This window comes from Oreochromis aureus, linkage group 3 (assembly GCF_013358895.1).
Source record: "Oreochromis aureus strain Israel breed Guangdong linkage group 3, ZZ_aureus, whole genome shotgun sequence".
Taxonomy (NCBI): domain Eukaryota; kingdom Metazoa; phylum Chordata; class Actinopteri; order Cichliformes; family Cichlidae; genus Oreochromis; species Oreochromis aureus.
In genome coordinates, this window is record NC_052944.1 from 103884214 (window position 1) to 103897253 (window position 13040).

General features: G+C 41.5%; 1 protein-coding gene across 3 annotated transcripts in view; it reads left to right on the forward strand.

Annotated features, from left to right (window-relative positions):
* LOC116324876 (Fc receptor-like B) overlaps positions 1–9464 on the forward strand; it is a 33117-nt gene extending 23653 nt beyond the window's left edge. Inside the window, exons 2-6 of one of the 3 annotated variants that reach the window (XM_031745643.2) lie at positions 7310–7351; positions 7435–7704; positions 7793–8035; positions 8992–9270; positions 9378–9464. In XM_031745643.2, the coding sequence (XP_031601503.2) occupies positions 7310–7351; positions 7435–7704; positions 7793–8035; positions 8992–9245 (809 nt within the window). In that variant the 3' untranslated portion in view covers positions 9246–9270; positions 9378–9464. The remainder of the gene's footprint in view (positions 1–7309; positions 7352–7434; positions 7705–7792; positions 8036–8991; positions 9271–9377) is intronic. The other 2 variants (XM_039609103.1, XM_039609104.1) reach the window with 2 other exon arrangements.
* The last annotated feature ends 3576 nt before the right edge of the window (positions 9465–13040 follow it).

Consider the following 13040-nt stretch of genomic DNA (forward strand, 5'->3'; position numbering starts at 1 on the left):
TTTCACGTTTGAAGTAGCAGCAGGAGAGGGAGAGAGAGAGAGAGAAGGCAGTCGTTCCATATATCGGTTGTTAAGCATAACACTTGAATGCTTTACAAACATTCAGAGATGAACGTACACACTTGCTTTACTTCTCTCTGGGATAACTTCCTCGGAGATGAAATGCTGGTTTGGTAGCGAGGCTCCAAATACTCAACCAGACCGCCGAGAGGTCTCGCACGCCACATCCACTCGATCATGTGATGCATACTGCTCCGGCATGCTACGTTTATGAGCCGAGTTAAGCCATGTCACAAGTTTTTTTAATATTTAATGGATCGGATTACGTTTTTTATTTCTCTCCGATATCCAATCCAGTAATTTAGGTCAGTATCGGACCGATACTGATACGTAATAACGGATCGGTCCATCTCTAGTGAGTATGGAGTCATGTGACTCCATGGTTAGGATTTGTCTATTCTTCATTTTGATTCTTTGTCATGTTGTTTTTTAGTTTTTATTTCATGTTTCTTAGTTATTCTTTTGCAGTTCTGTGATTTTCTAACCTTTAGGTTTTTTTCTTCTTCCCTCCCTTGTGTGGTCCCAATATGAATTTTAATTCTACCAAATCCTTGGGGGGATACTCCCACTGGGTTTAAATCTGGGACTCTCGGCCATTTGACCTTAGAACTGAAGAAGCTTCTCGGATGAGAGGTGAAACGTCTTCAAGCAACTCAAAGAAGTCCAGACGCTTTTCTTTGCAAACTCCTTTGACTACCAAATCTATATTTATCCTTAGCCAGCAGTGCCAGGGATCCCTCAGTGCTGCCTCAGGTCCGCTGTTTCTCATAGATCTCAGTCTGTAATGATAGTTGGATAAATATCTGCTGTATCACAAATAATGATAGAAATGATAAAGTAAATGAGTTATTACCAGCTTTTTCAAATGCTATCTGCTCTACATCATCATCATGATTTCAAGAGGAATCTAATCTGTCACCATGCCTGTTCACTGAGAGATGAGGAGCTTTATGACAGCGCTGTCTGTGATGATACGAGGGGGATGATTTATGATGGTCCATTTTATGTCTCATGTCTTTTCAGATTGAGATTAAAGCACTGCTTGCTTTGCTTGTCCAGACAGAGCCCCAAACTTTGTACTCCATGGTACATCCTCACCACTCCAGCTAGGGGTGGGCGGTATAAACAGTATACGGTAGAAACAATATAAATTTGGCCAGCTAAGAGATTTTGACTATACAGGGAGTGCAGAATTATTAGGCAAGTTGTATTTTTGAGGAATAATTTTATTATTGAACAACAACCATGTTCTCAATGAACCCAAAAAACTCATTAATATCAAAGCTGAATGTTTTTGGAAGTAGTTTTTAGTTTGTTTTTAGTTTTAGCTATTTTAGGGGAATATCTGTGTGTGCAGGTGACTATTACTGTGCATAATTATTAGGCAACTTAACAAAAAACAAATATATACCCATTTCAATTATTTATTTTTACCAGTGAAACCAATATAACATCTCCACATTCACAAATATACATTTCTGACATTCAAAACAAAACAAAAACAAATCAGCGACCAATATAGCCACCTTTCATTGCAAGGACACTCAAAAGCCTGCCATCCATGGATCCTGTCAGTGTTTTGATCTGTTCACCATCAACATTGCGTGCAGCAGCAACCACAGCCTCCCAGACACTGTTCAGAGAGGTGTACTGTTTTCCCTCCTTGTAAATCTCACATTTGATGATGGACCACAGGTTCTCAATGGGGTTCAGATCAGGTGAACAAGGAGGCCATGTCATTAGTTTTCTTCTTTTATACCCTTTCTTGCCAGCCACGCTGTGGAGTACTTGGACGCGTGTGATGGAGCATTGTCCTGCATGAAAATCATGTTTTTCTTGAAGGATGCAGACTTCTTCCTGTACCACTGCTTGAAGAAGGTGTCTTCCAGAAACTGGCAGTAGGACTGGGAGTTGAGCTTGACTCCATCCTCAACCCGAAAAGGCCCCACAAGCTCATCTTTGATGATACCAGCCCAAACCAGTACTCCACCTCCACCTTGCTGGCGTCTGAGTCGGACTGGAGCTCTCTGCCCTTTACCAATCCAGCCACGGGCCCATCAAGACTCACTCTCATTTCATCAGTCCATAAAACCTTAGAAAAATCAGTCTTGAGATATTTCTTGGCCCAGTCTTGACGTTTCAGCTTGTGTGTCTTGTTCAGTGGTGGTCGTCTTTCAGCCTTTCTTACCTTGGCCATGTCTCTGAGTATTGCACACCTTGTGCTTTTGGGCACTCCAGTGATGTTGCAGCTCTGAAATATGGCCAAACTGGTGACAAGTGGCATCTTGGCAGCTGCACGCTTGACTTTTCTCAGTTCATGGGCAGTTATTTTGCGCCTTGGTTTTTCCACACGCTTCTTGCGACCCTGTTGACTATTTTGAATGAAACGCTTGATTGTTCGATGATCACGCTTCAGAAGCTTTGCAATTTTAAGACTGCTGCATCCCTCTGCAAGATATCTCACTATTTTTGACTTTTCTGAGCCTGTCAAGTCCTTCTTTTGACCCATTTTGCCAAAGGAAAGGAAGTTGCCTAATAATTATGCACACCTGATATAAGGTGTTGATGTCATTAGACCACACCCCTTCTCATTACAGAGATGCACATCACCTAATATGCTTAATTGGTAGTAGGCTTTCGAGCCTATACAGCTTGGAGTAAGACAACATGCATGAAGAGGATGATGTGGACAAAATACTCATTTGCCTAATAATTCTGCACTCCCTGTATGCTCTACTGCGATAGTGCATGTTTATGGTGTCATCATCAGGCCGTGCCCATTTTGGTCGAAAGCACTGTAGCAGCTGCAAACAACATCATCTGCAAATTATGCCGGGCGACAGTAATAGCAAAGAGATAAAGCATTTTGGAATATGCAAAAAGCTAAAACTGCACTTCCTCCAGTTCTGTACCATTGATTCATTAATGCTGAATTTTTTCGCAACTGCTCTATTCCCATGTTGTTGAAGTATATGAATGACTAACCTTGTATTGTGGATTGATTATCTCAGTTGTTCTCCTGACTCAAGTTTGGTCTGTTTATAGCATCCTGCCATGCGATTGCATTTGTCCCTAACCACCAGAAACCCTCACGTTAACGTTAGTGTTCCTCCTTCAGCTTCACTGTGCTAATGTTATGCTAACATAGTTGCTTTGCTAGAGATCACATAGGACCAATGTTCCCTCTAAGCTGCGCACGTGCGCAATTGCGCATTGCTGGCACGGTGTCTGCGCACAGAAAATCTGCGTTGCGCACACAAAAAATCTAACCTGAATTGAAATTAAAATTAATACTTTAACAATTCTGTTTTGCAGTGTTAGTCAGTAAGTGACTGGCTGCTCCCATACGGGATTAGAACGATGCCACCTTATCCCATAGTCCAGCCAATAATGCGTATATAGTAGCCAATCAACGTCGTTGACAGGCTATGACAGCGTCCTTATGTGCCGACACCGGTGTTTTAGCTAGCAAAGCGGCGTGGCTGATGTGGAGAGAAGCCACATTAATGACAACGTGTACAACCATTGGAGATGTGAGCAGGACAGACGGAACAATTGACGAAAACGTGTGGACTTTATACCAGTTTTTAAATTGTGTTGATAGGCCACGTAAAACCAGAGTTATGATAAAAATATCTGCAATGTTTGGTTTTCTTCCTGAATAGTGTCGTTGTTTATATTTACTGCGGGAAGAAACGGTAAAAACGGCGTTTTATAAGAAAAAATGCTCAAAGCACTCTCTGCCTGTGAGCAAAAACAAACCCCACCTCCCTCTTCCTTTCCTATTCGTCCAAAAAAAAGTACCATGTCGACCAATCAAAAAATGATATGGCAAGGTGGCATCTAGTTGTTAAGAAACGGGGGGAAGTTTTAGGAGTGACGGCGGTGTTTTGAGATGTGAGAGATTTGAGATATTTAGCGCAAATCTTGTGTAGTTAGTGTGTAGTGTAGTCAATAGTTTTGTTGTGTGTGTCAGAACAATGAGGCGACTGCTGAATGTTACAGGTGTTACAGCAGTGATACATCTCCTGTTGTCAGGCCTGCAGGTATCAGGCTGTTGTTCTCCTTTATCTCATAGTGGACAGAAATTATTTTTGGAGTGGCACAAACAATTTGTGTGGCATCAGATTTGATGCAGAACAGCTGATTGTTCTGTAAATAGTTTGAAATGTTTATTTAAAAAATGCCTTGGCTGCATTTAAAAAAAATAGCTGCAAAAAACCTTGTTGTTTGCCAAACTGAGTTACTTTTTTGAAGAAGTAACTATATAATTAATTGCCCAGCATTGGTCATTATATACTGTATTTGGCAGACAGAGTTACAGGACTCTCTCCCAGACCACAGACTCATACTCATGACTAGATTTTTTTTTTTAAATTTTCATTGTAAGTGGGCTAAAGCAGTTTAAAAGTAGTGTAACATAAATGTAAATGCTGTAATTTGATTATTTTAATAAACCATGTAACTTGGATGGATTAGATGCCGGTGTGACCGAAGTGCACACGTCTGATGGCGCTCACAGTGGTCCAAGGGATCGCTCACGGAGTTTGCGTGTTCGCTCACACACGTGAAAAATTAGAGGGAACATTGCATAGGACATAATTATGTATCATTTATATCATTATACATCATTATATATCAGCTAGTCAAACTTCAGTAGCAAACATCACTGCTGTTTAGTTTTCTCTCTTGATTTATGTTGGAAGTGACAGTCAGAACATAGTATATCATGTTTAGGTGGAAACTAGTGAGCTAACGTCCTGCTAACTTCTAACTCTGTTAAATTTAATAAATTCTGTTTTCATGGATGCCTGGATGTTAAACTTAATAGTTACACCTGGTAAAACAGCAACGCTGATCGTTTTATTAAAGATGAAAGAGTTTAGACCTTTTTCTAACTCTCAGTGATGCCGCAGTCTTTGTTTGAGTTTGGGACCTGAAGAGGCAGAGTTTTGAACCCAGATTACTCCGTGGGGGTCCTGACTATGGTAGCCGTAATGCTCCGGCAATCCATCAAGCGGTGCGGCTTCATAGCTTACCAAAGTCATACTAAAAAAATTTTTGGACAGATTTCTGCACGCCATGTACTATATAAAATCGGTTCATGGTTAGTAAGCACAACCAGAATTCATACTAATGTAAAAATGAAATTAATTAAAAGCAGTAAAGGTCAGATTGACATAGGAAGAACTTCATGTTCTTCCGCTGGGTTGAATCAGTGTGAGGGATGAGGAGCTCTGCTGCCTCAGCAGTCAGGACTGTGATGGTAGTGCATGATAGAGAGCAGTTTGTTCAGTGACCTCTGACCCTCACTGGCTCAAGACATTCTAAATAATTCACCACAGTGCTGCAAGCAAACCTGTTTATCCTGCACAAAACTACCCAGGATTTTCATGTATTAATGGAAGAACATAAGTGAAATAAGTATACCTTTGTTTTGCACGACATTTCACAATATGAAAGTACATCACATAAAGATAGGGCTGCCACAAACCATTATTTTGATAGTTGACTAGTCACTAATCGGAAGATTAGTTACACTAATCAGATCATGCATCCTTTGGACGTACAACGTGCACCAGCATGCATCTGCTCTAATATATCTATCATTAGCTTAGAGCTTTAAGTGTTTAAGATATGCGCTATCTAAAAATAAAGACAAGATGATAGTTTGTTGAATTTAAATGAAATTTGCAGATTGTTTCAGTGATTGTTTAATAAACTCGGCCGTCTACTCTTTGCTATCTAAAATATAACAGGACATTCTCGAGCATCTCACAATTCTGATAATCAGTTGTCTGCTTGACGTTTATTCAGCTGTGTAAAAACTATAACTTTAATCTCAGCCAAAGCGATTTACTCAGGAACAAATAAAATCCTGAAAAAAATTTTTTTAAGTTATTTAAGTGACTTATATATCATTTTTAACCTGAGTAGCGAAAGACGGCGGTTGGGTTGAAAACAATTTGGAGTCGGGTGTTCTCACCGGCTCTAGTGAGCCTTGCCCCCGGCTAGTTATCGAGCAGGTGGGTAACAGACGTCTCCGAAAACGTCGGAGTGCTTTTGAAAATATGTGGTGTCTTGATAAACTGAGCAGATATTTGAGGTTTACACAGTTACATTCTCGCCTGAAAATATGTTAAACATTTATTTCATGACCCAGAAAGAATAATAAAAGTAGTAAAACTAACTAGCTGCCGCCATGGTTAGAAACTGGGCAGGACCGTGATGGGTCGCGCTATGAATTCTGGGACACAGCTTCTTCTTCTTCAGGGTTTAATGGCAGCTGGCATTCTTGTACATGCAGTGCTGCCATCTTCTGTTTCTATCGGTTATTACACTCTTAGATCTTACTACTTATTCCTGCGAGATCTTACAAAACTTCAAATGACGCTTCGACTATTAGTCGTCGACGATTTTCATAGTCGACGTAATTGTGACTAGTCAGCTAATCATAGCAGCCCTGCATACAGATGATTCAAATCCTGACTTCTTTATACCTCCAGTTTATGACATCGCACTAAGCGATCCTTTCCTTTAAATCTGAGCTCTCTTCTTCCTCTCATGTCCTTCTCTCTTGTCTTTCTCCATCTCTGAGTGAAGTTAGCGCTCTTTCTTTCCTCTCTTTGAAATAGAGCAGCTGGACCTTTAACTGTAACACACTGTGAGACAAACTGCACACAAACAGTTTGTGTGTTTGCTGATGTTTGTTGTGCTCATAGAAACACTGCATTTGAAATGACCTGACATATAATAAACCGTTACTCCCTTTATGCTCGCTCCTCTTCAGCACAGCTAGCTAGATGCTGATGTAGTGTGACTTATTGCCCCGCCCACTTTTACCACTTAAGCACAGTAACAAAGTATCTGTACTTTGGTAATGCCCACCTCTGTTGATGAATCATACAGGATTTATGCACAGTTTTTTGCACACGTATAAGAGAATGAAGCTCGTGCACCAGGGGTGTCAAACTCCAGGTCTCGAGGGCCAGTGTCCTACAGGTTGTATATCTCACCCTGGGTCAACACACATGAATCAAATGATTATTTTATTACCAGGCCTCTGGGGAACTTCAAGACATCTTGAGGAGGTTACTTAGCTATTTAAATCAGCTGTGTTAGATCAAGGACATGTCTAAAACCTGCAGAACACCGGCCCTCGAGGCCTGAGTTGGCCACCCCTGTAGTACACCCTCACACTTTCTCTGACCCTCAGTGACCTCTGACCTTTGGTGACCTCCTGTTGCAGGTGTGTGTGGGCAGCTGCTGTCTGCACCGACTGTTTCTAAAGGTGAGTTGATGAAGTGAAAACAATCAGTGAGACTCCAACAAGAACACAAATACATTTACTCTGTGTATCTGTCTGCCCTTCAGTCTCGCTGAGTGTATGGCCACCTTCAACAAAGTTCTTCACTGGTAATAGTGTAGGAGTTCTATCTTGTGATGATGATGATGGAAAAACAGTTGATGGATGGACAGTGAAGAGGACCAGAGCAGGAGTCACTGAGATGTGTGGAGCAGCTGCAGGCCTTGTTCTTAAAAATTCTCTGTGTCAACTCGAGTTGAGTAACCCCTCTGATGGAGCTTACTTCTGTGAAAGCTCATCTGGACAGCGTAGTGATGAAGTCAACATCATTGTTTCAGGTACAGATGCTCCAGCTGTGTCTGTATGACTCTGTGTGTTGGTGGAAGTCTGTCTCTGTATCACTCTGTTTGTGTCTCTGTTGGTCAGCTGGTTCCCTGATCCTGGACATCCCTTCATCTCCTGTGTGGACAGGAAGTAATGTGACTCTGCTCTGTCAATCCAAAGAGGGTAAACAGAGGAACTCTGATTTCAATAAAAATGGTGACAGAATTGGATTTGGTCCTGAAGGAACGTTGACTCTCATTAACGTTCAGAAGTCTCATGAAGGTCTCTACTCGTGCTCAGCTGGTGTTGATAAGAAGTCTCCTGAATTCAGACTGACAGTCAGAGGTCAGTGCAATGATCTTTCTTATTCAACCTCTTTTCCTTGACTTTAGTAGAAATGTCATAGAGATCAATGAAAGGTGGCAGGTTATATCTTACTTTATCAATACATGTTCTGTTAATGTATTCAGGTCATATAAACCAGAGCAGCCAGAGAAAATTATCCCATCATTACAAAGGTTGGAATATTAGAGAAGGAACAAAGAAGTCCATCTTCACTGTGGTGGCACAAAACCTCTATTTGACATTAAAACACTGCTGAATTTACTAAAGAGACTCAGTGTCAGGTTGTGACTGACAGATGTGAACATTAGTTTCTTTTCAGGCCCATGTTTCTCTTTCAAGAGGAGAATATTTGAATGAATCACACAAATGTGAGTCACTAAGGTTTTAAGTGTACACCTTACTGTAAATTGCACTGAAGAAACCACAGAGAAAAGCGCATCTTATTGCTGCTGTGATAAATGCAGGGAGTCTTGCAGTCATGTGTGTGAGGGGAGTACAGGAGAGGACTCAGGACGCAGCCATGTAGAGCTGCTGTACTGAGAGACTCAGAAAATAGTGGACAATGTATTCAAGCAATTTGGCAGTGAATATGCAAAAGTTTAATCAGGTAGAAACACTCGATCCAGTCGTCTGCAGTTGATCCTGATCTAAATCATTTATTCTATAATGCTGATTTCTGTCAGCGGTCTTGGGATGAATATGAGAGAAAAAGATGTATACGCCCAGACCGTCACTGCACTCCTCTCCATCCTGTGCCTGATAAAGTCCATAAATAAAGACTTTCATGACAGATAGTCTCAGTGTATCCTCAGTGTAACCTGAAGATCCTTTCTTTAGTCTTTCAAGAATTCAGACAGCTCTGTCTATCAGTGAGGAAGCTTCCACAGACTACTGGAACTGATGAACTGACCAGATAATAAACTGACTGAACCATCCTTATCACATTGTTCCTGCAGATCCTCCTCCTACTACTGTAAAAGATCCTTCTTCTACCCCTAAAGCAATCACTCAGTCTTCCAGAACATCAACCCCCCAAAGTACCAGTAAAAAAGACCCTGAAAATACAAATAAAAAAAACCCTCCTGCTAACAATAAATCAAAAAGGAAAGATGAGGAGGATGAGTGGGACTGGCTCCCATCCTCTGGCCTTCCTCTCACAGCCTCCATCATGTCAGGTCTGGTTTCTGTGGTTTTCCTGGTTCTGGTTTGAGTTCTGCTTTGGAGGAAGCTAAAAGGTAAGACGTGTGCCAGCTGAGTCACAGAGCACATACATGTGTGTGTAAGGAAAGTTACAAAGGTCACCTGATCCAAGCTGAAATCACTGATGTTTGTCTCTGAACAGGAAAGTGGGGACACTCACTGCCTTATGGAGGACCTTCATCCTACTGTCTCTGATTGGCTGCTGTTCTGTGACATCATTGCCCCCCCCCCCGAAGCTCCAGTAACCAGTTGGGGTTTTCTCTGTATTTATTATTGTGCTATCTACTGTACAATATAAAGCGCCTTGAGGTGACTTTTGTTGTGATTTGGCGCGATATAAATAAAATGAATTGAATTGAATTGAATTGAATTGAACCAGTATAAAAGGAGGGGGTGTGTCTTCAGAGTTTCAGCTTTGCTGTTGTATCTTTACTGTCGGGCCTGGGATTTTACATGTTTGGTCTTATTTGTGGTTTTTATTAAAAGTGCTTTTAAGTAAAATATTTTGGGATGTTTAAAGGTTTTCCTGCAGCTCTGCAATGACTTGTATTTTCAGACATGACAGCCATAACTAAGTGTGTATTACACTGCTTCTCTTTTGTAATAATAAACTAGTAAAGTTTCTCACCACAAACATATTCATGTCTGAGTCTTTGTTCAAGACTGCTTGAGAACAGCTGGTCTCCAAGCACAGCACCATGACAGGGTTGTAGTCAGTAGAAAAACAGAAGATGTTTCTAAACATCAGTGGGATGATATGTGATTAAGACTGATAAATGGATATTAATCCAGCCGCTGACGACGCCCACAGTGCCTCAGCTCACCATCATGTTGCCTGTAAAATGTTTTAAAGTTAATGTTACAAAGATTCTTGTTTTTTCCTGCCCCTTTTCCCCTCGCTCTCCCTCACCTCACCAGACTTACATTGTTTCCATTTCTCTCCTTTGAAAGGCTCAAGTTTGCCCTCAATTGCACTCACCTGGCACACATTATATAAGGACTGCACACACTTACAGATCACTCTTTCTGCTTTCACATGAGGCAGCAGCTAAGAGTTTAGCCATGTGTGTCTCCCATTAAGTTACGCTACCTTACCTTCTTAATGTGTTGATGTTGGGAAATGAGGAGGACTGAATAAAAAACAAAACCAAAAAAACACACATTGTAAATATGATACTCACTAAAATAATTTTCGTTTAACTTTCACTGATCTTTTCATTTTAAAATGTCCTAAGTTAAGTAGTTCACACTAGAAGTCAGGGACATTGCAGCTGCCATTCCATCTTTGTACCAGTAGGTGTCGGTGTTAAACCACAGTTTGCTCTTTTGTTGGCAGTGTCCAGGTGTGACAGTGGGATACGTGATAACAGTTTGATAACAGAATATGTGAGACGTGTTTGGGAAAAGTTGGTGCACAGCTGTAATACTGTCAAGTAACGAAAGACTGCATAAGTATGAGGAGGAGTAGATAATGGTGACAAGCCCCGCCTCCCTGTCTAACCGTTCCTCTCCTGTTTATAGGACACAGTTGCTGTGACCCGTACCAGTAAATCAAAAAAGTAAAATCATCACGCTGCCATGAATAACTCTGTACCACAATAACAATAATTTTATATTAGTGTCATGACGATCTGAGAAATCTTAAATGATGACTTTAATTTACTGCAATGCTGCTTTTATATCTCCAGCTTCTTTACTTTGATATTTAATCAGTTCTCTAAATGATATTCTTTTTCTTTTTTACAGGCATTTTGTATTCTTTGAACATCTACCACTTATTTTTATGTTTTCTACTAAATGTTTGATCTTTGAATTTGTATCACACAAAGTTACAATGTTATTAGATGCTTTATTATTAAGATATTTGGGTTATATACGGACTCACAGTGCAGTTCCATGGTGTGGATGAGTTTTTCTTTTGTGTCTTTACTGGATCCACCTGTTGTGTGTATGCAACATAAGAATCTGTCTCCTTATGTCGTTCATCTCTGTCCCACTGAAGTTAATACCCAGATCACATCTGTCTGCATGAACCTGGAAATCCACCATCCTAATAGTCTCGTGTCTTCTGTCCACTGAACATCAAACAGTACTGGGAGCATCTCTGCTGTGCACACTGATCACCATCATCATGGATTCATTGCTGAAACTCATGAACAGTGATTGGTTGGATTCTGTGTAGATCAGGACATAACTGTAGTATGATCAGCGTTGCCTGTATTATACATGACCTAAAGCCCCATCTTTCCTTTATTGAAATAATGTGAAATCTACTACAGCATCACACTTCCATCTGCAGATGATCAAGCTTGATTTGAACTTTCTTTTTTTTTAAAGAGGTTCCTGTTTGAGCATTCTGTGAGGAGCTTGCATGTCCTCCCACAGTCCACAGATATGCATCTGAGGTTAACTGCTGAGTGTAAATGAGCTGCGTGGATAATTGTGGCTCTGAGTGAAAAAGTTCCACTGATCGCTTTGTGAATCAGACTCTTCAGTTCACTTCAGAGAGGACAGTACAGATGAATGTCATGAGACCTTTGCACACACAGTAATGAAGCATTTTTTCTGCCCTCATTCATTCTTTTCATAGTCAATGAGAGTCAGAGAACTGTGATTTATTGTCAATATTTAAAGTTTTATCCATCCATCCATTCGCTTCTGCTTATCATTTTCAAGTTTTATTTAATCTTTTAATCACTCTTTTGAACTTGTTAGTGCTACAGGAGACAGTCTTCTTTTGCTCTTTCCTCTGTTCTTCTTCATCACCTGCTTTGCTGCTTCTGAAACAGCGTGAGAAACAGAACAAGTGCTCACCAACAAATCTGTACGTCCTCCACTCAGCAGCACTTCATCACCCCTCAGTATCACTCCTCTACACTCAGCTCTGTGTCATCATTACAGGACAGAGGTCACTTCCTGCAGGAGTCTGTGTGACTACCTGACAGTCAATATGAGACCAGCCTGAGATCAGCTGCTGACTCTGTAACTGCTCCAATATCTACTCCATGTTTGAGGTGGGTGTTATTCTGGCGCCCCCCGTGTGCGGCAGCCTGTTACAGCAGCTCTGCTCATTCTGAGTTTCTTTCTTTCTTATCTTTTCTTGTCGTAATTTTTTATAACTAACGTATTAGTAATTAGACTTTGCAACCATGTTCTACCGTTTTGTGTTAGTTCTGGTCGTTTTTCTTAGTTTTTTTCTACTTTTTTCACCCGTGTCTGGGGACCCAGAGCAGGGATCCTTTGTTTACAGTAAGGATCAGCTGTTAGCGCTCCGTCCCGCAGCGGTACTGCCAGCGGACAGACCCGACATTCCCAGCGAGCTGAGGAGGAAAAGACGGGGGTGTCGTGCTGGGAAGGAGCGCCGTCGCCCGAAAAGGAGACGTTATTGACCATCTCTTCCTTCTGTAATTATTGGAAATGTAAGATCTTTGCCCAATAAGATGGATGAGCTCACGTCGCTAACCTGGTCACAGAGGGAGTACCGGCAATGTAGCATCATGATGCTAACGGAGTCGTGGCTAACACCGCTAACTCCGGACACGAGCGTGACACTACCGGGATTCCAGCTGCTGCGAGCGGACAGGACGAGAGAGAGCGGTAAGAGGAAAGGAGGGGGACTGGCAGTGTTTGTGAATGACAGATGGTGTAACCCCGGGCACATCACTGTGAAAGAACAACTCTGCAGCAGAGACATTGAGCTGTTAGCCGTTAGCATGCGTCCGTACTACCTGCCCCGGGAATTCTTGAATGTTATCGCGATAACAGCGTATGTCCCCCCCTCGGCCAACGCGGATGCAGCCTGTGA